This window comes from Chrysoperla carnea, chromosome X, assembly GCF_905475395.1.
Source record: "Chrysoperla carnea chromosome X, inChrCarn1.1, whole genome shotgun sequence".
NCBI classification, from domain to species: Eukaryota; Metazoa; Arthropoda; class Insecta; order Neuroptera; family Chrysopidae; genus Chrysoperla; species Chrysoperla carnea.
In genome coordinates, this window is record NC_058342.1 from 33620761 (window position 1) to 33648029 (window position 27269).

The 27269-nt window shown below is 30.7% G+C and overlaps 2 protein-coding genes across 3 annotated transcripts in view; one reads left to right on the plus strand and one right to left on the minus strand.

The window, feature by feature from the left end:
- Window positions 1–235: 235 nt before the first annotated feature.
- On the minus strand, window positions 236–11236 carry LOC123302778 (ras-related protein Rab6). 2 transcript variants are annotated; one of them, XM_044885868.1, is made up of 5 exons: window positions 10911–11236; window positions 10655–10713; window positions 8229–8594; window positions 7101–7167; window positions 236–647 (listed from the first exon to the last, which is right to left on the minus strand). In XM_044885868.1, exons 1-5 carry the CDS (start codon window positions 10978–10980, stop codon window positions 406–408), a joined length of 804 nt encoding a protein of 267 aa, XP_044741803.1. In that variant the 5' UTR covers window positions 10981–11236; the 3' UTR covers window positions 236–405. The 2 variants fall into 2 exon arrangements, with proteins under 2 accessions (XP_044741803.1, XP_044741804.1); XM_044885869.1 differs by lacking the exon at window positions 236–647 and adding an exon at window positions 4275–5823.
- A 9096-nt stretch (window positions 11237–20332) lies between these two features.
- The window catches only part of LOC123302723 (kinesin-like protein KIF21A), a 29242-nt gene continuing 22305 nt past the window's right edge, over window positions 20333–27269 (plus strand). Inside the window, exon 1 of the mRNA XM_044885786.1 lies at window positions 20333–20565. The gene's annotated coding sequence lies outside the window, so the exon portion shown is untranslated. The remainder of the gene's footprint in view (window positions 20566–27269) is intronic.

Consider the following 27269-nt stretch of genomic DNA (forward strand, 5'->3'; position numbering starts at 1 on the left):
AAAATAGCTTTTGAAATCATTTGAAAATCTCTGGCGGTTTTGTGGCTGATCAACAAATCGATTGCATTTTTATTTGTAATCGGCCTCATCGACCATAAAAGCCTTCGAAGCAATCTGGGCTACAAAAGCCAACAATCTGAACTGCATTTCCAATAAATGGTGTTTTTATTTTGGGATACTTTAGACATATATTTTGAGCTATATGTCGCAGATGAATTGACGAATCAGCTGTTTTGCATAATCATTAGTTGTTTAACAAAACAGTTCCGTTAAAGGTGTACTCTCATGCTGACGCTAGACGCTGATTTAGCGTCAAATTAGGTCACGTGATCAGTTTAGGCTGTGCTGCCATCTGGAAAAAAACTTCTATATCTCTATCGATATCTATATCGCAAGATTGTTTTTTCAGCTAGATGGAATCCAAATTTTACGGAACTGTTTAGTAAAACGACTGATTTGGCAATCTACCTCCGACATATACATATTCACAAGTATTTTACAATAAAAATCTAGTCGATTTATCGATTGAAAACATAATCTCCAGAAAAAACAGCTATTTTGACATGAATAATATAATAAAGAGTAAAACGTACCGTCTCCATCGCTATTATCATTTTGCAAAGGTGTTTGAGTTTGCAAATCAACAGCTAAAAAAATTTTCGTTAAGGTTTTTTCAAATATTCCATTTCAAAATTTTTACAAAATAAAAAGAAAATCTTAATTTATACACAAAAAAAAAAAATGTTTTTATTTAGCACCAAAATACTGTTAAATTTTTTATTTTTATATCTAAAAGAATTTTCTTGTTAATTTTAAGATGTTCATGGTATCAAGTTACAGGATGTTTCATGAAAGCTATTAGAATATTTCATGTTGGGGTTATTGGTACATTTTTGTGATCGAGTAAATTCAGTTTTTGTTTTAGCCCATTTGGCAATGATTTTCTAGTCGATAACCTCTTTCGAATATATTTTATCCGTTAATTCGAAGGTCCCGACATCTCAAGATCATTTCCCATTTAAAAACACGGGAAGGAACCCTTAATTTTCTAATAACAATTTATCGACAACATTTCTGCTTCGAGATAATTTCCATTCTCGGAGCATCCCCATTGCTGGGACTAGATCGAAATAAAAAAATGTCCAAAGCCGAATTGAATACGATAACTTAATCCGAGATCAAAATAGGGGGTAAATCATTAACCGGGAATGAATTAAAATATTCAAGCAAGACTAAATACGTCCTAATTTTTCAAGATTTTGAATACTTTGGAATGTTGCATCCCGATGGAATTCCCCCAAATCAAATCCAAATGTTTTCTAGAAAATTTCGCAGAAACGAGGTATTTTTTTTGATATGTTTTTATAATATATAAAAAGGAACATTTTTTCTCGCCGTTTCTTAGAAACGTAATCAATTTGGCTTTCTCAATTTTGAAACTAAAACTTTTGTGAACTTGATTTCTCATGAACGTCTTAAAAAATAAGGTTACATCGTTAGTAATTCGAATCCGAATTATTTTAACTCGAAATTTGTGTAATGATATAAATTTATTTTTAAAAAAAATTGCTTAAATCATTTCGGCGTAGAACTTTTGGTTTTTGGTAATAGTTTATAAGCTTGGTAACAAACTGAGCGTTATTTTGGTTCTACGCCAAAAATATTGCTTTATTTATTTTGGGAGCGGAGGGAATATTTTCTGAAATATTAGCATTTGAAGTGAGCAAATCGTGTATAAGTGAATTTTATTCAATGAGCAGTATGCAAATTTGAGACTTTTACGCGCTTTGAAGTCACGTGAAACGTTTTACAATTTTTGGAATCTTCGATGTAAACGTTTTGAAAGAAAAATGGAAATCAACAGAGACTGAGAATATTTATTATTTTCGATTCCGTAATTTACCGAATCAAGGAATGGCTACGACAAACCGGTTGGCCAATGGAGTTAGTAGGAGCCTGCGGGATTTTTGTCTCTTGCGGGACAATCTTTTTCGTATACAAATTTTTCCGAGAACAGATTAACTAACAACAAAAAGATTGAAGATTCCTAAGACGAAATAGCCTGAACGAAATGTCCGAATCGATATGTAATCGAAAAGCTCTATTAAATTCAAAATTGTAAAACGTATCACGAAAATAAGGTACAAAGAGTTCCAAAATGATTGAGAAATAAATGAAAAAATTAAATTTTTTCTTTTCATAAGAAAATGAGTATTTCATCTATTTCGATATCATTTTTGGAAAAACTTTATAGAAAAGAATATTATTTAAATGTGAAAAATATATTACATTTATTTATTTAAGGCTTTTATATATATATATTTATTTAAAGGATGTTTAAGAATGATCTTAAACACCCTGTAGAAATAATACAAGGTACGTATTGAAAAAATTTCTAGGATAAATTTTTTTCAATACGTTTTCCCTGAATATTTCTTAAGTGATCACTAAATATCTGCAAAAATTGTATCACAATTTCTTAGAATTTATTACAAAATTAGGCCCTCTAAAAACAAAAAATTTTAAAACAAAATACTGTTAAATTATTAGGTCTGGGTTCATCGCCTTCTATTAAATTTTCTGGATGATGATGAAATGAAACATTTTGATAATTTCGTGTCTAACATTTTCATGTTTCGGATTACTAATCCAACATCAAACCATTTGGTGATGAACTAACAATTCGAAACATGTCACCGACAAAAGCTTAGTAGATTTATTATAATTTTCCCTTAGAAAAATCGAAAAAAAACATTTTTGTTTTCGAATTTGATAAAATTCAATTTATAAGACCAATTCGTCCCAAAAAATTCAGAAAACTAGTTTATTTGACCATTGGAGATGTAGTTTTTGAGAAAAACGATATCTTGGAACGATTTCTGACGTTATCACGAAAATTACTCGTACAATCGTAAGATGAACTCGATTTTTGAATTTTTTAGGTCAAAATAACCTTTTGTACTGAGTTTTATCCAAATACAAGACGAAAAATTTTTCTTCGATTTCTTAAAATTTTCTTAAGGGATACCCCTTCGAAAAAATTGAAAAAATCGAGAAAAATTTTTTTATTTCGGAATTTGATAAAACTCACTTTATAAGGTAAATTTGACCCAAAAAATTCAAAAATCGTGTTCATTTTACGATTGGGTAAATAGTTTTTGAGAAAAACGACATCTTGGATCAATTTCTGCCGTTATCTCGAAAATTTACCGTCCAATCGTTTAATGAACCCGATTTTTGAATTTTTTGGGTCAAAATTACCTTGTATACTGAGTTTTATCAAAATACAAGATGAAAAATTTTCTTCGATTTTTTGAAATTTTTTTAAGGGGTACCCCTTGGTAAAAATCGAAAAAATCGAGAAAAATTTTTTTATTTCGGAATTTGATAAAACTCAGTTTATAAGGTACATTTGACCCAAAAAATTCAAAAATCGTGTTCATTTTACGATTGGGTAAATAGTTTTTGAGAAAAACGACATCTTGGATCAATTTCTGCCGTTATCTCGAAAATTTACCGTCCAATCGTTTAATGAACCCGATTTTTGAATTTTTTGGGTCAAAATTACCTTGTATACTGAGTTTTATCAAAATACAAGATGAAAAATTTTCTTCGATTTTTTGAAATTTTTTTAAGGGGTACCCCTTGGTAAAAATCGAAAAAATCGAGAAAAATTTTTTTGTTTCGGAATTTGATAAAACTCAGTTTATAAGGTACATTTGACCCAAAAAATTCAAAAATCGTGTTCATTTTACGATTGGGCTAATAATTTTTGAAAAAAACGACATCTTGGATCGATTTCTGGCGTTATCTTCAAAATTTACCGTCCAATCGTTAAATGAACCCGATTTTTGAATTATTTGGGTCAAAATTACCTTATGTACTGAGTTTTATCGAAATATAAGACGAAAAATTTGTTTCGATTTTTTGCAATTTTCTTAAGGGGTACCCCTTAGAAAAAAATCGAAAAAATCGTAAAAAATTTTTTGCTTCGGAATTTAATAAAACTCGGTTTATAAGGTAAATTTGACCCAAAAATAAAAAAGCCGGGTTCATTTAACCATTGGATGAGTACTTTGAGAGGAAAACGATAGGACGCAATATTTGATTAAAATCTCGACGGATTTTTCCCGTACATCTCCAGGACCATATAGATTAGAAAAGTTAAACCAGTAATTCAATTTAAAAGAAGGTGGATCGAACCCTAGACCCTAGAAAATAAATTATACAACAAATTTGTTTGCAATTTAAAAATAAAAACTAAAAAAAGAACCTTTTTAAGTTTGGAATCAAAAAATAGTAGTCGTTTATTAGTAAATTTTGTTAAAAATAATATGAGCGAAAAGGAGGGACGAGGTGAGGGTAAGGTAGTTGAAAATAGGGGAGGGGGATGTGTGACAAAAATATAAGTTTTTAATATAAATTATTTTAACACATAATTACTTTTTTTTTGGGTGAGATTGAGATCTCTTAAAAAGAAAAACGAATTTCAAGTTTTATTCGCAACAAGAATGTATATAATAAGCCTATTTCTTTAAACGGGTTGCTTTTGCGGATGCGCATTGCGTTTATATTTTAAATTGCACATTAATTCGTTCTGATATTATAAAAATATCAAGAGGAAATTTTTTGGACGGTATTGGCTTATTTTCTCTTTGGATGTAAAGGAAACTATAATTTGGGTGTTTAGAATCTTAAAAGGGAGAGAGATCAAATTGTTCTTAAGAAATTTCTGGGCTTTTCAATGATTATATCAAGAATTCCTTGTCTTTCGATAATTGGAAATTTTTCTATTTGAAATATGCAGCATTCTGATAAAAAAATCGAATCCAAAAACGTAATTTTTGAGGTTAAAATTGTTACAGAATATTTCCGAGATATCGATGAAGAATCAAGTTTTCAAAATTAAATTTTAAAAACTGAAAGATCATTCTTCCTGACCGATACTAAACCTCATTTTTCCAGAATATCAAAATTCCCTGAAATTCCCAGGTTTTCTATTTATTTCAATAGTTTGGTATTACTTCGAGTCGACGTTGATTTTATAGTCGACTATTTTCAAAGTATTTGAAAATATTCCCTTCGAAAACTATAGAAATCTCTATTCGCGTCATATTCTGATAAAAAAAAACATTCGTTAACATAAATCGAAGCAAAAAATCGGATATTTTGTGATTAAAATCGATGTAGAAAATACATTCGGAGATATCGATGAAAAATTAGATCTTTAGCATTAAATTCTAAAGATTCAAAGTAATTATTTTATAATCCATGATCGATACCCAAACTTTCTGACTTTTCCAGTATCTCAACATTCCTTGACAGGCTTTTAAAGTTTTTCAGGTCAGGATTTCATTCAAACTCGATCAATCAATCTTCAACTTGCGAATATTTCGATTTGTAAAATTGAAACAGTTCCCCTGATTATTCCCTGACATTTCCTAGTTTTCTAGGTGATCCTGGATTGCCACCCTGGGAAAGAATTTAGGCTTATTATATATCGAAAAATAAATGAATTGAAAGCTACCCAATAGAATAAAACTAGAAATTTCGTTCGAATAAAAATTAAATCTAAATAAATTAAAGTTTTGTGAGTGATTTTTTTAGAAAGCTAGTAACAAATGGAATTTTTATGCAAATTTTCAAAAAAAAATGAAAGTAAATTAAAAAATAATTAAAAAATAAAAAATGTTTTTTTTTTTTTATTGTGTAGACTGTGTTTTGTTTTTGGATGGTTCGTTTTTGTTTTTCGCTTTCAACATGCACAACCGCCGTCAGCGTCTTGTACCTCATTTGGTGTGTCTTTCAAAATAACTTCTTGCACTAAGAAAATTAAATTAAGGAAAATAAAAAAAAATAATAAAATAAAATAAAATAACTACAGTAAACGAAAACTCAAAATAGAGATCATTTTGGAAAATTTTGAACAAAAATAAGGGGGTATTTTAGTATTTTATATAAGAAAATGCTCTGATTATGAGAAAAATAATAATATTTATTCTAAACATATTGAAATTATGAATACCGAAGCCTTCCCGAGAAATCTTGTGCCTTTTCTTTAATCATCGGTTCAATTAATAATAATAATAAAACAAAAGAGGGGTATCGCAAATGGGTCCCTAGCACCTAAACCAAGAGGCTTCTGTGGCCTTCTTGAGAACGACCTCCTACCCGAAGACAAGGCGTCTTCGGGTAGGAGGCGCTATTAAAACCAGATGAAGCTAAAAGGTTTTGTCAAGCCCAAACGCCACACAGGAAGCCCACAGCTTCTACGTCCGGATCTTTTTCAGGATAGATGGATCCAAGGTTTCGGACCCGAACATTCTGAATCTAACGCCCTACAGATTCCTGCAGGTGCAAATACCATGTATGGACGTTTCGTTATCCTTCATACAAGCTCTACAACAACAAGACATTAACTTCAGTTTTTCACGTACTGATAACGATTTGAACCTTCGTTTCGGCATTTTTCGAATAAGTATCCTTATGATAGTAAAGCAAAACTAAAACTGAAGGTCATTGACGCTCAAAATTAGTTAAGTGCGGAATCTCCGAGTAGAATAAGAATAATTAGTTATCTTAGTTCTCAGGTACAGAGATTAATGCATACAAAATTCACACGGTGTCTCGAGTTATAAAGGTAACTATGACGATAAAATAAAAAGAACGAATCTCAGACATAGAGGTTTGCTTCGCCCCACTATCAGAGGTAATTCAATGCCAAAGTGTTGGGACCTCAACATGAGTTCCAGTTATGGAGGTTTCTCACTTATCCAGGTGCCATTTCTCCAAGTTTCACTGAATACTGATTGATTTAACGTTTACATTTGTTTTTATACAGGTTTCATAAGGAATTACGTTCCTAACGGGGATCCCACGAGCGCACTCTTTTTTTTCCGGTGGTTAGATATTGTTTCTACATAAGTGTATCATATCCAAGCTTTTGTCAAAATTTTCGTAGCCATTTTCATAATCGTTTACTGTGTTAAAATTAAATAAATAAAAAGTAAATGAAAAATTATAATTAAAAATTAAATGAAAATTATTAGGAAAAATTTTGTAATTAAGTATGTTTTGTATATTATTTTTTAAAAGGATACTGTCTTCTGGTGGTTTATTCTCTGTGGAATCCATACCAGGCAAAGCGGCAGCAACACGTCTAAATAACTGTAAAATAAACAATCAATTAGTTTCAAAACGTTATAAAAAAATTATTAGTTGAAATCGATCCGAGAAATAGGATTTTTGCTGATATCTCAGAAACTTTGCATCCAATCATCAAATCAATTCGATTTTTTAGATTTCTAGATTAGAATTACTGAATGGATTCAGTTTAATCGACAAATTTGACCCAGAAATTCGAGTTCAATTTTGACGGTGAAATTTCTGAGAAAAGCAATATTTAGGATTGATTTCTAACGTTATCTCGAAAACGAATCGCCCATTCGTTAAATGAATCCGATTTTTGAATTATTTGGGTCAAAATTACCTAATATTCTCTGTTTTATCGAAATACAAGATGAAATATTTTCTTCGACTTTTTGCAATTTTCTTAAGGGGTACCCCTTAGAAATAAAATTCAATTTTACCCAAAAATTCAAAAATCGAGTTTATTTGACGATTGGAGAAGTAGTTTGTGAGAAAAAAGGATATCTCGGATCAATTTCCTGTAGCTTGTGTGGCGATTGAATTGGTTTCATAAAATTCCTAATCATTCCACATTAGCTAGAGTAAATATCGACTTTTTTAACAATTTTCGGAAAACGTGACAAAATCCGTAAAATCTGACATCGTATTCGTAATCAGCGACCGAAAATACCTACTAAATGAAAATTTTAAGTCAAACTTATTATTAGAAAAAAAAAAAAAATAATTTGGACAGTTTTTAGGCTACATATGCCTTCCTGGCTGAAGCCGTATGCTCCCCTATGATTAGATTAAGTTAGTTGAAAGTTTCTCCTCAGGGTCCTATAAACACCTTACAAAAAGTTTTATTAAACTTGGTGCTATTTCCTTATCCTGGTCTCATGCAACCCGGCTTATTAACTGTACTATTAAAATACTATCCTTTCATATGAATTATACACACGCATTACTAAAAAGTGATTCGATCACAAGATTTTTTTCATACCTGGCGGCACTGGCATATAAAAATCGATTCTTACTTAAGTAAACTCCAAAAATGCTAAAAATACAGAGTGTACGAGTAATTGAATGTATATACTTACTTGTTTAACGTTGTAGCCAGCTTTAGCACTAGTTTCAATAAACATAACATTTAATTCCTTGGCTTTACGTTCGCCCTCTTCGGTGGCCACTTGTCGTTTATCTGACAGATCAGTTTTGTTACCTACAAGCATAATAATGACGTCCGTACCACGTTCAGTTCGCACATCGTCAATCCATCTGGATGTCTGGTGAAATGAGTTTGCATTTGTGATATCGTACACAACGACCGCAACTGTTGAATCTCTGATGTATGATGGTATCAGTGACCTGAACCGTTCTTGTCCAGCGGTATCCCATAATTGTAATCTAACTGTACGATCTTCCAAATACATTGTTTTTGATAAAAAATCGATACCAATCGTTGCCTAAAAACATAACCTTAAATTAATCAAATTTCATTTATAAATAAAGACAATTGAGCAAAAAAATTCTATTTCTATGGACCTTTGATTTAAATGTACAAATAGAAAGAGAGGTAAATAACACTTGGTGTCGTCATAACCTGCAATTGCCATAGAGACTACAAATCAATAATTGTTTTGCAAGAAAAAGATACAAAGAATTATTTTATTCAACTGCTTTAAATCTTTTATCTTTATTATTCGATTTTAATTTTGATTTCAGATCTTGTCATCTATTCTCGTACATTTTTAAATTTTAACTTAAGTCGAAAAGGCTTTTTCTTAACATTCCTCAATTCAAAAATCAATTTTAAACCTTCAAACTCAATTTGAAGAGAGCTATTCGCTATAAAAAAAAAACGGAAAGGAGTTTGGGGTTGACACCCCCAAAAAGAATTTCCTTGGCATTAACTCAACTCGCTCCAATTATCAAGTGGAGGCTGTAAAAGTGTGGAAGGCTTTAAAAACATCGAAAAAAATAGTAACAACCCCTTCACTGGGTCTTGGCTTACTTAAACAATTGTTCGCCTTTCTGTTCGGTTCTGGCATAAAGTATGCCAGTTTGTATTATTCAAGTTCAGTGCATTCTTGCCGACTTGATCGACCAATGGGGTTTTCGACCTTTCCCTTTTTCGTATATTCTATCGCATTTAAACCATTTTCAAGGTTGGTATCATCTTGGAATTACATCTCATTCGAATGACAGGGGAGTCCTCAATACCTCGAAAATCGTATTCTAGGGTTTATAAAATGGATTTATAACATACTCCAACCCTCCTTGTTGACCTTCGATAACGTGAAAATGAATTACAATAGGAGTTAGGACCACAATTAGATCCTTAGCAAAGGTCTAAGGGTTTCATATGTATTTCTTGATAACATCTTGCCACCTGAAAGCCTGGACACGTCTCAATGAAAAGGGCTGATAACGCAGCAAGCAAAGGCTACGCAAAAAGGCCACAGTATCACTTCCGGGATTGCTTCCAGAATGGGTGGATCCAAAGCGGTGAGAGATTGTCTGAGATACCAAATTTCAACCGGTAATGTCCTGTCAAAAGACCTAATATTGTTCTTAAGCTCTATCGAAATCAATTTTGATTCGAACACAGACAAATGACTTAGATGCGGTTATGAACCTATCGAATGCCCTTTTTGAAATTCCACTAATCAATGTTTCCTTGAAATGGCCACTTTGTGATTCGGTTAAATTCGATAGAACTTTAGTTTACGAAGCAAATTACACCCGAAAGTCGAGACGATCTAGCGTTATCTCGAAAACTGCTAGTCCAATCCTTAAATAAATAAGATTTTTTTGATTTATGAGTCAAGATATTTCGGAAATATCTTGAAAAGAAACCATTAAAAACCTATAATATAGCCAGTGACGGATTGATAAATTTGTACGAGAAGGGGACTATAAGAGGTGCCTAGTTGAGTTACGAAGACTAAGACTAAAAAAAGACCACGGTGCAGTAGGAACCCCGGAGACTTGCATTACCTAGGGGTTTCGACCAGAGTTAATGCGGCACTGAATAGGGCCGAAATTTTCGTAGAATAAACATTCAAAGGCTTTAGAAAGCTTAAAAACATTCCCTAAAATATACACAATTAATTACGTTTACTTGAACTTTCTATTACAAAAAATAAATTAACTTTTGAAGCTCACGGTAAGTTTTATCTTGGATCAAAAACATTGTCAAAGCCCCCCCCTCTTAAATTGTCCATTTATTGTTACGTCAATGGTATGTAGGAGTTATCAAATTAATAACTATTTCAATAGATTTGTCATCATAAGTTTTTTGATATCGATGACTAAATTAATTAAAATTTCAAAGTTATGTGAAAGTAATTATTTACAAAAATTCGCATTCAAAAAAAAATCTAATTAATACAAAAAAATTGTATAAATTAAAATATTAAAATGAGAAAAGATTTTGTTTGATAATTGGAAACCGGTGTGAGAAAAATTACTCATGCTCACAGTCTTTAAAAAAAAAAAAGAAAATTAACATTAATTTACTTACTTGATACGTGTTATCAAAACTGTCATACATGAATCTAGTAATTAATGAAGTTTTCCCAACTGAAAATTAAATAAAGAAAAATGTTAATTAAAAATTTAAAAAAATATTTATTTTATTTGACACATCTCAGTTTTTAGAAAGGCGGGCGGGGGTAATCTTATTGATTTCTTGACAGTACAGAAAAAAAAATGACTCGAAATATTTTTTATGAAATTATCTAAAAAATATGGAAAAATTATAATATAACTTCACTCACCACTTTGTTCACCAAGAAAAACTAACTTAAATTTTCGTAACGGATTACCAAAATCGCCCGACGATGACATGTTTCTTGTCCCTGTTTATATGTTTTGTGGTGTTATTTCGAATCGTTTTTTCGAATAAAAAAATTTTGATTAATTAGAAAACTGTCTTAATTAATAATATATCACAGAAAAAGGCATGAATTACACAATTAAATCGAGTCAAAAACAAAATCAATTGTACTTCTTTTTTTAAAAAAAATAAAAAAAAAACTGTTTCTGATACAAAGTTACAAGAAATGTTCAGGCCACGATGAACTCTGACAGCCTGGCGGCTTAAAACGCCTGACCACTCCTAAACGTGGCACCACTATCACATCTTTATTATCCAATATTCAAACCAATATTTTATGTACACTAACAACATCTATTGATATTTTTATTGTAAACTATTAAATATATTTTTTTGGTAATATATACTCAAATGACTTCCATGCATTGTTATATATATGGTCTTAGACACTCCACCATTTCTAAAAATAAATAACTAATGCTAAAAATAGAAAAATTATTCAAAATTAGTGAGTTTTGATAAGAAATAGGACTATAAGGATGAATTTATGCTAACTTCGAATTGAAACATAGTTCTTGAAATAAAACCATGATACTCGAAATAAAATTGTATATTGAGAAATTTTATTTAAAAAATATAATTGAAAAACGTACAACAGACTTATATTTCGCTAACTATCAATATTTCTATTGCAACATAACCATCGTCAGTGGCTAAATTTATTCATATAACACACTAGTAATAAATTTTTAATATGGCTAACAAATATAATCAGACAGAACATACTTTTTGAAGATAGCTACCGTACTATGAATAGCATGTATATTCTCAGCCTAATTACTTAGATATTTCGATGTTACATGAATGTAAATATCTAACAGTTTATTTTAAGGTACTAATTTACCGATAATTAAAAACATTCTTTTACCGGAAGTGAATATCATTTAAATTACGTTGTAAAAAGAATAAAATTATTCCAGACAGTCTATTTTTGAGAGAAAAAACTACTTCTTTTTTTGTTAATTTTAAATTTCAAACGCCTACAGTCGAGTTATTGAAAAATTTTGATTAGTTTTTTTTGTTACTACCATGTACAGGCTATAATTGAGGAACAAGACATCATCAGAATCCAAAAAATTTAATTTTGCTTTATCACATCCAAATTTTATCCAAATTTGATAAACCAAGTATGTAATCCTACTAAATTTGGGTCATACTTTTCAAATTTGAGATCAAAATTAATCTAGCTCCAATAGGTTTCAAGAATGTGGAGACCTGGTCCTGGAATGAAGCATATAAGTGATAGCTAGCGAAAAACTGACATCACAGCTGAAAAGAATGACCCAAAATTAGTGGGTTTCAAAAAAAATTCCAATAAAATCGGATCAAATTTGCCTGTGTTATCAAAAAATCGAATGTTTAAACTTGATGACGTCATCAGAATCCAAAAAATTTATTTTTGCTTTATCACATCCAAATTTTATGCGATTTTGATAAACCAAGTATGTAATCCTACTAAATTTGGGTCATACTTTTCAAATTTGAGATCAAAATTAATCTAGCTTTAATAGATTTCAAGAATGTGGAGTCCTGGTCCCGGAATGAAGCATATAAGTGATAGCTAGCGAAAAACTGACATCACAGCTGAAAAGAGTGACCCAAAATTAGTGGGTTTCAAAAAAAATTCCAGGAAGATCGGATCAAATTTGCCTGTGTTACCAAAAAATCGAATTTTTAAACTTGATGACGTCATCAGAATCCAAAAAAATTATTTTTGCTTTATCACATCCAAATTTTATCCAATTTTGATAAACCAAGTATGTAATTCTACTAAATTTGGGCCATACTTTTCAAATTTGTGATCAAAATTAATCTATCTCTAATAGGTTTCAAGAATGTGAAGTCCTGGTCCCGGAATTATGCACATAAGTGACAGCTAGCCAAAAACAGCTAAATTTTTGAATGACAGTGACAGTGTATGGAGGTGGAGGATATTTTACACTACCAAATTGTTAATGATTTTTGGTATGACTCAATTAAAATTTAAATAAAAGAAATCATTAAGATGTAATCATCAAAAGATCTCATCATAATGACGATGGTAGATCATAGATCATTCGAGAGGAGATCATTGAAAAATAAATATAATTTGATTATTTTTATCCTTTTTTAATAATTTTTTTTACTAATATTTATATTAAAATAAAAACTTTGGAATTTTCGCGTGTAGGTTTATTTGAACGTTTGGTTTATTTGTTTGTTGGAAGATTAAATTAATAAAAAGAATAAAAAATGTTTGTTGATTTGTTTATACCGATTCAAGGCTAATTAGATTCGCAAATCAAACACTTTGACTTCATACAAGTACAGTAAATCACAATATTACTCATAGAAATTGTACAGTGAAACCTTTATTATCTCTAAGAAGGATTTTCCTTATTCCTTTATCAATTTCCATGATTTACCTCTTATTTTCGCCCTATTAGTTCAGTTGGGTAAGGCGTAACCAATTCCGTCCGCACTCAGCCTCTGAAATTGAGGAGCTGATAAATGAAATTATCAGCGGAAAGGTGGTTGTTTCGGACAGTTTGTTAAAAAACTAATGTAATAAAATGAATAACAAATATCTTGGGTCTTTGTCCAACTTATTACTGTGTGTCCGAAACAGTAATGAATCGTAATTGAAATGAAAAGGACAATTTCGGAATAATTAGATTCAATGCGGAATAATTTCAGTGACTGAACGGAATGAAAATGTTGGCTCAGATTCATAAAATATCTCGAAAATTACTCATTTAATGGTCAAATAAACACGATTTTTGTAATTTTCGGGTCAAAATTACCTTATAAACTTAGTTTTATCGAAATCGGAAACAAAAACTTTTTTTACACTTTTTGCAATTTGTAAAAATCGAAAAAATCATAAAAAATTCAAAAAAACACAATTTTTGAAATTTTTGGTTGGGTTGGGTTAGGTTGGGTTAGGTTGGGTTAGGTTGGGTTAGGTTGGGTTAGGTTGGGTTAGGTTGGGTTAGGTTGGGTTGGGTTGGGTTAGGTTGGGTTAGATTGGGTTAGGTTGGGTTAGGTTGGGTTAGGTTGGGTTAGGCTGGGTTAGGTTGAGTGTGGGAGTATGAGTGGGTGTGGGAGTGGGAGTGGGAGTGGGAGTGGGAGTGGGAGTGGATGTGGGAGTGGGAGTGGGTGTGGGAGTGGGAGTGGGTGTGGGAGTGGGAGTGGGAGTGGGAGTGGGAGTGGGAGTGGGAGTGGGAGTGGGAGTGGGAGTGGGTGTGGGATTGGGAGTGGGTGTGGGTGTGGGTGTGGGTGTGGGTGTGGGAGTGGGAGTGGGTGTGGGAGTGGGAGTGGGAATGGGGGAGGGAGTGGGAGTAGGAGTGGGAGTGGGAGTGGGAGTGGGAGTGGGAGTGGGAGTGGGAGTGGATGTGGGAGTGGGTGTGGGTGTGGGTGTGAGAGTGGGTGTGGGTGTGGGTGTGGGTGTGGGTGTGGGAGTGGGTGTGGGAGTGGGTGTGGGTGTGGGAGTGGGAGTGGGAGTGGGAGTGGGAGTGGGAGTGGGAGTGGGAGTGGGAGTGGGAGTGGGAGTGGGAGTGGGAGTGGGAGTGGGAGTGGGAGTGGTTGTGGGAGTGGTTGTGGGAGTGGGAGTGGGAGTGGAAGTGGGAGTGGGAGTGGGAGTGGGAGTGGGAGTGGGAGTGGGAGTGGGAGTGGGTTGGGTTTTTTTTCAATTTTATTGATCATTTATAATGAATTTTTCCATACAATCTCAGTTTTCGGAATAGCTCTGTTTTTAAGATTATCGAGATTAATGTATATCATATTTTAAAGATTTCACGCTCCGGGTGGCTACTCGGCTCGCCCCCCCCCCCTGGATTATTTTGTAATATTAATAATTAAAACTTAATTTAATTAATAGTTGTGATGGTATATGCATGAAAGAGGTGCACTCACCCTTTGAAATTGAGGAGCTGATAAATGAAATTATCAGCGGAAAGGTGGTAAAACACTTATACGGTATCATAATAGGCTCTATAGTCTTAGAGGCAGCCAATATAACCTAACCTAACCTATCTATGGTCATGTTGGAGGTGTTATCCGTATTCTCCTAAATTAAGGAAATTATGCGGTTGAACCGAAGTGATTTTTGTGTTAATAATTGTAAAATAAGTTTTTGCTCTCATTTTTATCGAAGCTTTTTTTACAGACGTTTGTTACGAAAGCTCGAAAAGCAAAAAAATTTTTACTGGCAGTATTCAGCTATTGCCAAGATTACGGGGCACTAAAATTCAAAGCAAGCTAAATAAAAGCTTGTAGTAAAAGGCTTAGGACGCAGTTTCAGATGGCCTTCATCAATTCTTTGATTTTAATTGAACGACCGGTTTTTGTGATGATTAATGACTGAATATCAATAGATTTTTGTAAGCGATATGGGAGAAGTAAACAATCTCGTTTATTTTTGCAATCCAAGGAATTTTCTCGATTGTGTCACCCGGTAAAAATTTATGGTCATTTAACATTGTAAATAAAATATTTACATAAAGTATTAATCTAATTTTTTCTTTCTGAGTGACCTTATACATTTTTTTTCAATTTTCTGATAGAAAGTTAATATTTTCACCCTAAAAAAAACATACCTTATTTTTTGAAGTGTCATGAAATTAACTGAACACTAATATTTTATCAATATAATACTTTTTTAATACAAAATTTAATCAATATTTCAGACAACTAATAATTTTATCAATATTTGAAACTTCAATAACTCGTTTGCAATGTTGGATTTAATTAGCGCGGGGTCTGTAGCAAATTCTATTAAGGAGGTTCTATTAATAATAGGGATTTCAATAAAACTTTATAAATACATTTTTTGATTTAGTTTCCAAAAATCACAAAAAACTCCTAGATCATCGGGTTTTTTATTAATTTTATCGTTCAAAGTTGACTGAAAAAATGATGAATCATGTAGGTTATCCTTTTCAATTGGATATTTCTATATTCAAAAATCTAGAGAGTGTGATAAAAAACTATCTAAAATATTTAGATAATCTTGTAGTTTATAAAAATTACCATCAAAATATAAGGTTGTCGATCATATCAAAACTAAATTTTAATTTAATTATGAGTTCATCGCAGATCCAATTTTTTTATGAACAGAGGCGACTATAGTTAATGTATTAATGATTGAAGAGTGATATCTATATTATCAAATTTATAAGCAACACTTGCATACAATATATTATATATTTTTGTAGTTGCGTGGTATTGTAAAGCTAAAAAAAATCACATTATTTGAGTACAAAGCATGTATTTGGTTTATATGTATGTACCGTGCAATAAACCAAAACTTTTTTACAATACTGTAGGGAAACAAACATCTTAACGGCTGTGTTTTGCTTCTTTTTTTTTTAGTCTTCGCAACTCCACTTGGGTCTCAGAACGGATAGGTGTTTTGACTTAAAATAAATTTTTCTTTCAATAAATACAATAATGTGCGCATAATCATAAAGAAAATAATAAATAATGGAATGAATGATTTCTAAAGGTTATATTCACCACCAAGTATTAATATCTAATTTCGTAATTAATATAAGAATTAAAGTAACACATCTGTTCACCCAAAAAAATAATTATTATTTATCCAAAAATGGTTAATAATTAAAATTTTTTTTGGCAAAGGACAAAATATTTATATCGAAAATTGATAAAACATGTGAAATTAAACAATTGATTGAGTTAATTGTTGAAATATCATGTATAGAAATACCATACTATACAATTTACGCCTAATTTGCGCCCTCACGGGTAAACAGTGATGTTTAAGCTAAAATGTTTCAAACAAAAGTTGTTTATTTTTTGATAAGGAACATTTTTTACATTTAAACTTTTGTTTTATCTCTAACGGTTTACAAGATGGGTCTTACGGACGCAAGACCCAATTGACCTATGTTGCTCATTTACAAACTCGACCTCACTTTTTATGTCCTAAGCACGTTATTAAAATTTCAGCTTGATATCTCTTTTCGTTTTTGAGTTATCGTGTTGACAGACAAACAGACGGACAGACAACCGGAAATGGACTAATTAGATGATGATTCTATGAACACCTATATCAAAATTTTGTTCGTAGCATCAATATTTTTAAGCGTTACAAACTTTGGACTAAACTTAATATACTATGTATATTTCATATATACATGGTATAAAAACTCCAGAAAGAATTAACTTGTATTTGGTTATGCAAATCCCTAATTATTGATATCTTAAGAGTTCTTAAATCTTATAAATTTTGTGTGTAAAAATCCGATTTTGCTTGTTCAAAAACTTTTAATAAACTTTCAGCTCACTTTCTTTACAAGCGGAAAAGATCCAATGTGGTTGCACCAACAATAAAAATTTCTTATTTACTCCCAAGCAAATTAAAAGCGTTTTGTGGAGCGCATAAACATTTTTTGACAAGAAGTTCTGGTGTAAAGAGCAATGCAGTTTTTTATTTATTAATCAAAAGGTAAGTACTTGTAGTATTGTTTAGAATAACTAATTTCTTTAACTTGTTCGACCGTGTTTGTATTGTGTCCATGGTTACAAGGCCTTTTCAGTTCCCTCTAAAATTGAAGTATAAATACAAACGTAATCCAAGATGAAACGACATCGCACAATGGAATATTTATTTCAAATTTCCGGACAAAATAAAATGAAAGGATTTTTATGCTCAAAATTGATTCAAAGGATGCAAAAGAACCTTTTTATTTGGCAATAATTAAAAAAATTTTTTTAGCCATATTCGCCTTCATCATATTCTTAATCAAATCCAATTATTTGATTTTCTTATTCAAATTTTCAATTTTTTTTTGCTTCTGAGCCACTTTTTTTCTTATCTTTGCTTGCTTTTGTTTTTACATAAGGTGGTTTTGGAAATATAAGTTACAAATTTTCACTGGAAAACTGTTTGCTCCTTCTTTTTAATTTTGACTTAAGCTATCTTAATCTTTATCATTATCTTAATCTTAAAAGAAAAGGCCACGCAAGATTTTTGCTCATATATATGTTATAGAATACTTAAACTTTGCCCTATAATACAAAATTTTCCGGGCAAAAAGGGGCACATAAACAAAAAGCTTTGAGTTTGATAAATTTAATGAAAAAAGTTACCTTTTTTAACAGTTAATACGAATCAAATATTTTTTATTAGTATATTATTAGAAACATTAACATTAAATACTAATAAATAAAGCACAAACCTTCGTCTCCAAGACACAAACAAAATTCTTACTTAATGGACTAACAAAGGCAGTAAATTGAATGACACGGTAAATCGAGAGCAACAACAAAAATAACATGCATCCGTAAGATCAGGTAGATTGTGGCTTACAAAACATTCAAGGGACGAGGTTAAGATAACTTAAGTGACTTGCATTTTGTTAAAATATATCCCCTAAAGGACCCACAATAAAATTTTATTGTGGGTCCTTAAGGGGATATATTTTAACAAAATGCATAATACAGCCCACAGAAATGCTCATCTTAATTTGAATAATTAAGTGAATTGTTTGTGATGGAGTGGTTATCAAACTACACCAACAAATAAAATTCTCAAAATCTTTAGAATGTTTATATTTTCGCTTCCAATTTTCGATGTGACGATACCGTTTCATACTGGATTAACATTGAATGGGTACTCTATCAGCATGTATTACCAAGTAAGCAAAGCAAGCTCACAGTTAACGAACATTCGTATTGTGACATTTCACTACAATATTATATACATATATATATATGTGTCTTTGTTTAATTTCATATCTAAATTAATGCAATAAAAGGAAACGTCTGTATATATTGTTCAAAATTGTTACTTTTTATATTGCATCACAACAAACCAGTGATACTTGAAATGTTTTTATGTCAAATCAAAATTCAATACCTTTAGCCACAGACCTTTTCATTTTAAAAAGTGATTACCTTGTTTTGTTTTGGACAGTTTGGTAAAAAACTAATGTGATAAAATGAATAACAAATACCTTGTGTCTTTGTTCAATTTATTACTGCGTGTATGAAACAAAAATGGATCGTAATTGAAATAAAAAGAACTATTCTTATAAATTAAAAGTTCTGCAAATGAATCCACGTGAATTTCATTTCTTCATGCGATTTATCTTGGTCAATATTCTTTGTTTTCTCAAGGGGAAATTTTCCCAGAAAGATGCCCAGATCTGTAAGTTGCAAGTTTATAGTAAGGCATATATATAAATTTACTGAACAGCCAGTTGGGTTAGGTTGGGTTGGGTTGGGTTGGGTTGGGTTGAAATAAATGCTAATTTGATGGCGGACTACACTATCTATGATATTTCAATAATTAACTCAGTCAATTGTTTGTTTTCACTTGTTTTTATTTAAATCCATTACTAGAAAATAGCAAAATACTAAAAAAACAAGTGAAAACAAACAATTGACTGAGTTAATTGTTGAAATACCATGTATAGATAGTTTTGATGACGTAATCGTTTGTTTTTTGACGTCACGTAAATTAAGAAAGTTTTCCACTCTTAAATAGCCACACACACATAGCTGATATTCCCATATTAATACATACTACAAAATTTTCACATAATTAGCGCCCTCGTGGGTAAACAGTGATGTTTACAAGAAAATCTTTCAAACAAAAGTTGTTTATTTTTTTATAAAGAAAATTTTTACATTTAAACATTTTTTTTAATCTCTAACGGTTTACAAGATGGACCCAAGACCCAATTGACCTATGTTGCTCATTTACGAACTCGACCTCACTTTTTACATCTTAAGCACACTATAAAAATTTCAGCTTGATATCTCTTTTCGTTTTTGAGTAATCGTGATGACAGACGACAGACGGACAGACGGACAGACGACAGACGACAGACGACAGATGACAGACGACAGGCGACAGACGACAGACGACAGACGACAGACGACAGACGACAGACGACAGACGACAGACGACAGACGACAGACGACAGACGACAGACAGACATACGGAAATGGACTAATTAGGTGATTCTATGAACACCTTAACCAAAATTTTTTTCGTAGTTTCAATATTTTTAAGCGTTACAAACTTGGGACTAAACTTAATATACCATGTATATTTCATATATACATGGTATAAAAAGAGTAAACCCTTGCGATAAAAATATGAATGCGTTCGAAGACCATTGTTTGAGGTATGCTAATCCAAAAAACTGAACGAGTATGCGTGGGGGATTTATCTCTCAGTGAACGAGTGTATACCTGGAGAAATAGCAAGAAATCAGCTTATACGCTTAGCTCAACACATGTTCATCATCTCTATGTGTTTAATAAATTAGTGTGTAGTTGCCAGTTTTGTTGTGATCGTCGAATGTTTTTATTTTATTAGAAAACAAAAAAGAATCGAAAGAAGTGCTCGAAACAATTGATCAAAAATTTGCACCTCGAAATATAATTGTTTAATAGTTTTTTTTCACGAGTTTTTTTAACTAAAATGTGATCAATGTGTCTAGTGTTTATGTTTTTCATTGAACTTAAAGAAAATGTTTGATTATTTGTGTTTTTCTCATAGCTTTTTCGAATTAAATTGACAGGTAAATTTTAAAAAATCAAATTTATTTATAGCACAATTTTTTTTTTATCTGATCTTTTCCGATACACTGGAAATATATTTGAGGAAAATTAATTTTCATTTATTTTATTTATATCCTGTCATTCGCTTTTGAAATATCGTAAATTTTATGTTTTTTTGGTATGATATCAGATGTGAATTTTAGGATGTTTTGAAATTTTGTTTTAGAAAAAAAAAAATGTTTTTTAATGTCCCCTTTTAAAGTTTAAAGAGAAAATATACATGTGTTTTATAGAAAAGACGTCATAATACCGGATATACAGAAACACATCTTGTGTTAGATTTTTTTTTTTTGGGAAAAAAAAGTCGCGTGTCGAAGTAATTTAAAATAACGAAGACATTGAAAAAAAAAATGGCTTCAATTACACGATTTCGAGATATACTCGAAAAAAATAAAGAATCCTTAAAATAAATCGAATATCCTTACGAAAATCGGGGAAAATTGAAAAGCAAAGAAATACAAATTAGGTAATTTTGACCTAGAAAACGGAAAAGTGGAGTTAATTTAGCTAATTTAATTGAGATAATGTTAGAATTTGATTCGAGAAATTGTTTTTCGTGGAAACTTTGGAGAAAAATAGTCGAAACATTAAAAATAACGAAGACATCGAAAAAAAAGTGCCTTTAATGACGATTTCGAGATATACCCTAGAAAATAAACAATCCTTAAAATGAATCGAATCTCCTTACGAAAATCAGGGAAAATTTAATAGAAAAAATACATATTGGGTAATTTCGACCTAGAAAACGGAAAAGTGGAGTTTTATAATTGAGATACTGTTAGAAATCGATCCGAATAATTGTTTTTCATGGAAATTATGGAGAAAAAAAAAGTCGCATGTCGAAATATGACGAAATGAAAATTTTGTGTTCATATGGTTCTTGTGGGGGAGTGGGGTTAGCTGTTTATTGTTTTTTAATGAAATCCCACTTGTAATTTAAACTAGTTTTTCCTTTAATGGGATATGTAAATTTCATTTTGTTTATGAACCTAAATCCCACTTGAAATAATCAAAATAATTCAATTGTTTTGAAATTCTTTGTACCTTAGGTCCTCTTTCAGACAAATCACTTGATTCCCTATTAATAGAATTCGATCTATTTCTTTTTCTTCGGCGAAAAATTTCTTTTTTAGTTAGAAAGTCACCAAATTATCGTCTAGTGATATTTTTTCCTCGGGAAAAATAAATGTTCTTCTGTTTAGATAAATTATTCGAATGGTTTTTTAATTTTTCTAATTTTTTTTTGTGTAAAAAGACAATTTTTACCTCGAAAATCGGGCGCTTTTTAGAAAAGCTTTGGCCTTTTTGCTTTAATCTGTCACTGAAAGATAGATTCACAATTTTGAAGTTTTTATTAGGAAAATAACTGACCCGAGTAACTACGTACCGCCTTGGTTAGGTTAGGTTAGAGTAGCTGTCCTGGGGTGGGACTGCCTTAGACCATAGGGTCCGTTGTGATACCGAAAAAGGGTTGACCCATCCTCGGCCATTACTCCATGAACCATTTGTAGCTGTTTAAGAACAGCAGGAGAGCTTTGACGCCGACGGACTCCAATTCGAACCGCCTAACAATCAAAGAATATCGTGTTCGCTGGGAAATTAGCCTTGGCCTCACTTGCCTCCTCCCTTTCGTTCACAATTTCATAGGTTTTAATTTTTTGGTGCGAAACCCTAATTTTTTAAGAAATAAAATATAGCCCATGATGTTTTCTGACAATGTAGAATTCTATAGACAAAGAATTTTTAAAATCGGTTAAGTAGTGGATTCAAAAATAACTGATTTCCATACAAAACCTCCCTCCCCTTAATCGGAGTGGAATAAGAGGATAAAAAATAATTTTCCGACCATTTTCATACTTACCAAATATTCAAAGCGGAAAAATTTTATACTTAAAAACAGAGTTTTTGAAATTTTTCCATTACGATTTTTAATCGAAATAAATAAGTATACCCGTATTAGGAAAATTAGTCATTTTCAAGCAGTTTTCCAATATAGAGAATTAATCAGACAGGAAATTTTATAGGTTTAAACAGTTTTGTATAATAATACTAAACAACGGAAATTCTGCGAGGTTTTCGGAAGACAGTCGAATTTCTCGAAAACGTGAAATGTTAGATCGGTTTTAAGAAAAAATAGACCGGAAAAAAATTTCTGTAATAGTGTCCTATTTTTGAACGCAAGGGCTAAAAACTTCGAGTTGAATTTGAGACCTTACGGTCAAGTTTTTTGTGGTGACTGTACTTAAGTAGATCCATACTTCAAAAGACCCATTAATTTGGCGCCATTTATTATATTTTGTAAAAAGGACAGGTTTCAAAAAAACAAAAAACTACTTAAAAAAATACCTTCGTATTTTTTTTATCTATAAAAACTACCTGTTGTAATGTAAATTAAAAATACAGAATGGCTCTAATAATTGGACCAACACATTTTTGGTCTTAGGATAAAATTGAAGTTCAAATCGTCTACCCTGGAAAATTTGAAAATATCAGGAGATTCTAGAAGAGTCAAGAAATTTTAAAATCGGTCAGAGAATATGATAAAAAATATCTTGTGTCTCTTAATAATTGAATTCTGAAGACCTGATGCTTCATCGATCCTAACCAAACTCTGTCAATTTTAATCACAATATCTCCGTTTTAAGACACGCTTTATCTAAGTGCATAATTTTTATCAGTTCATTATAACAGTTTAATTTTAGTCGAATAAATAAGCCGGAAAATACTGTAAAATTATGAAAACCTGTCGAATAGCACCGATTTCAAAAATACATTTTTTAGGAACATTTATCGCCACTTTTGACATCGATGCGGCACGATATGTTTTTTCAACATTTACCGGTTTATTAATTCGATTATTTCCGTGACTAATGATTTAGCCATGGCACTTATTTGTATACCACTCTGTATCAAAAATTATATAAAAAATGCCGAAAAAGGAACCAATAAAACAAACAAAATATTTTATTTTACGCTTTAGTAATAATAAAAAAAAAAAGTATTTTGTAGTATTTTAAATAAAAAATGTAAATAACGCCAAAAAAAAATTTATTTTACAAATATAGTCAAGTGTGTAGAATACCACATTGTAGGCATTCTGTAGTGAAAAAGCATTTGTATTTCACTGAAAAAAAATCTTAATACCAACTGATATGAGGTTGTGTCAACCTGATCGCGAGATCGTATATGGCGAATGGTGCCACGAATATGATAAAACTATCGTACAGGGTTGAGTGGTGAAGTTGACACAAACGCATGAGTTGTTTGTATGAAAGTAATATTCTGTCTAACAAATTTCAAATATTGTTGTTTTTAATAATAATAATATTATAACAAAATACTGATGTGATTGTTACAACTACACGAGCAGGTAAAAAAAATAAAAGGTTTATACTTGCTAAAAGGTTTATTTAAAAAAAGAAAACTTCTTCAAGTCGAATTGATTTTAGTGTCCTAAATCTACAGCTTAATCAACTGGGCTATCGATCGATGCTTGTTACATAAATACCAAAAAAATATAGTAAATCTTATAAAAATGATCAATATATTTATTTCAAACTTTCTGTTAGCTGGTAACAACAATTTTCATGAAGTTGGCTCAATCACATATGGACTAGGCATGATAGATATGCGATCATAATAACCAAATACTGTATTTAAAGCAAACGCAATGAAATGTTCTTTTAATTGATCGATTCGTTTTATTTACACGATTATATATTCCAACTAAGTACAATTTTATTTTCCATCAATAAAATGCATGACTTTAAACTTAAAATCAATCTCTTTCATAGAAGTAATGATTTTGTTTATTTAACTTCAGTGATTTTGTATCAATGAATTTATAATTTAAATTCAATTTCATTCTATTGTAAATACAAATATTTAGCTGCACTTGTTCCAATCATTTAGGAAATTGTTTGGAAGTATTTTTACTTTATTTCATAATGAAACGGCCAATTTCGGGATGAGGTTGTCATTATTTTAATTTTTTTTTCAGTGTTTAAGGACGTTCATGCGTGTACCTGTTTTGCTATGTGCGTTCATAGGGAAACAGTATGTAAATTTTAAAGAATTTTAAATTAATAGAAAATAGAAAATTTTTTTGAAATTCTATTAAAAGTTTAAATAATTATTAACTGGTAAAAGTTTCAAGTATGGTTATCGATATTTGAAATTTTTGAAAAATATCGATTTATAATTTTCATTTAGTCCTATGTTAAAACTTACTTTTAGTCATTTTTTAAACTTTAAAAAAATTTAAATTAATTCGATAACAGGTTATTTTCCCTGTCTTAAATCATAGAAAATCATTTAAACTATCGCATTATCATATTGTTTTTTATTTCTCTACTAATATTGTTGACGCATGAACGTCCTTAAGGACAAAAGTTTATATTTCTGATTGATGTATTTTTTGATAATTTTAATATTTTCATCATATGCAAATTAGATGGTGTACGAGAACCAATTGTAATGCTCAATTCATATTTATAAGAAATCATTGCATCCTACGCAGATATTGAAATACCTTGACAAATTGAAGAAACATTTTTAAAAAAAATATATATAGAGAGAAATTCAGGTGTTATTGAATTGGAATGGAAATTAAAAATTTTGTAAAATGATGTCACCTGTAGAGTACTCTAAGCTGCTGAGCGCTGAGTGCGCTGAGTGCTGTGTGAAGTTGAGCGCAACGACGCAATGCTATCAAAACAAAACACAAATACATTGACAAACATCTCTCAAATAGAAGCTAATTAATTTTAAGTATTTACTTGTTACTTACAAAAAAAATTATTATCATACGATCAATTTATTATTGAAGTCATGAAATTTATTCATTTTTGTATACCCTGTGTATACTCAATATTCCACCAGTTGAGAATGTCAAAAATAATGACAATCTCATCAAGTACAGCTAAATATTTGTATTTACAATAGAATGGAATTGAATTTAAAATATGAATCCATTGATACAAAATCACTGAAGTTAAATAAACAAACTCATTACTTCTATGAAAGAGATTGATTTTAAGTTTAAAGTCGTGCATTTTATTGATGGAAAATAAAATTGTACTTAGTTAGGAATATATAATCGTGTAAATAAAGCGAATCGATCAATTAAAAGAAAATTTCTTTGTGTTTGCTTTAAATAGAGGATTTGGTTATTATGATCGCATATCTGTCATGTCTAGTCCATATGTGATTGAGCCAACTTCATGAAAATTGTTGTTACCAGCTAACAGAAAGTTTGAAATAAACATTTTGATCATTTTTATAAGATTTACTATATTTTTTTATTATTTATGTAACAAGCATCGATAGCGCAGTTGATTAAGTTGTAGATTTAGGAATCTAAAATCAATCTGACTTAAAGAAGTCTTCTTTTTTAAATAAACCTTTTAGCAAGTATAAACCTTTTATTTTTTTATCTGCTCGTGTAGTTGTGACAATCACATCAGTATTTTGTTATAATATTATTATTATTCAAAACAATAATATTTGAAATTTGTTAGACAGTATATTACTTTCATACAAACAACTCATGCGTTTGTGTCAACTTCACCACTCAACCCCGTACGATAGTTGTATCACATTCGCCATATTTGATCTTGCGATGATGTTGAGATCAAATATGGTCTTTTATCTTGATCGTATTTTCCTCAGTTTTTGAACATCCTGTATAAAAAAAAAGAGAATTGATTTTTTAAAATGTATTGTAATTTTTGATTGATTTACGATCATTTTGTAAATTGTTTACCGTTTACAGAGGGTACACATATATTTCATATTCATAATAATTGAGTAACGAAGTCAATTGTTTGCCTGAAGAGTTATTCATATGTAAATATCAATTTTCAATAAAAGAAAATTACTTTTCAAATTATCTATTTATCTTTTATTTATTTTTCTTTTAAAAAGCAATCATCATTAATTTCTGTAAATCGCGTCATGAGAATATAAAAAATTACTACTTACGTAAATACCATATTTCAAATTACAGTGAAAACTGTTTATAACGACAATCGATATTGGTTTATAATGATTGAATCACTTATTACGACAAAGTCGCAAGGTAAAGTGTTAGTATGACGAAATGTTAAGAGGCGGAGTCTCTAAGGAAATGTGACGTTCATATTTCATCGACAATTTTAAGAATGTACGAGCAGGGCAGAATCTTTCAGTTAAAAGCAGGTAAAAAGACTTTAATTATTCAGCTTTCGATATTTCGAAAGCCAAGGCACATATCGAAAAATTTTATTCGTATTTTTCGTCTACATTCATTCCTCCAATACTTCGAAATACCCCTGTATGAAATTTTCATATTAAGTACAACTGAAAATGTGCTGATAAAATTAATTTTTCTAAACTGATTTTGCACAATATGTGATAAAGGAAATTCTTTTCTTAACCAAACATTTTCATAATATTTATAAAGATAATTAAAACTTAAAAATTGTTTGAACTTCATTTTTGTGGCCTTATTAATCAATAATAAAGTTTTATCTTGTAATATTTAAAAAAAAATTATTGATTAATTTTGTTATCAAAATAAATTATCACAGATTTTGAAACGTGTTTCACGATTTAGACCAGCCATTTTATGTTGAAAATTATTTAGTATGGACGCAGGTTTTTAAATGTGTTTCACGATTTTGAC

Excerpts from the sequence above, each read along its gene's own strand:
- LOC123302778 (XM_044885868.1), bottom strand. The coding sequence starts at position 10,980 with ATGTCATCGTCGGGCGATTTTGGTAATCCGTTACGAAAATTTAAGTTA. Across the intron at positions 7,168-8,228 it reads CTGGCTACAACGTTAAACAA|TTATTTAGACGTGTTGCTGC; the intron begins GTAAGTATATAC and ends TTTATTTTACAG. Across the intron at positions 648-7,100 it reads GAATAAACCACCAGAAGACA|CTGTTGATTTGCAAACTCAA; the intron begins GTATCCTTTTAA and ends AAATTTTTTTAG.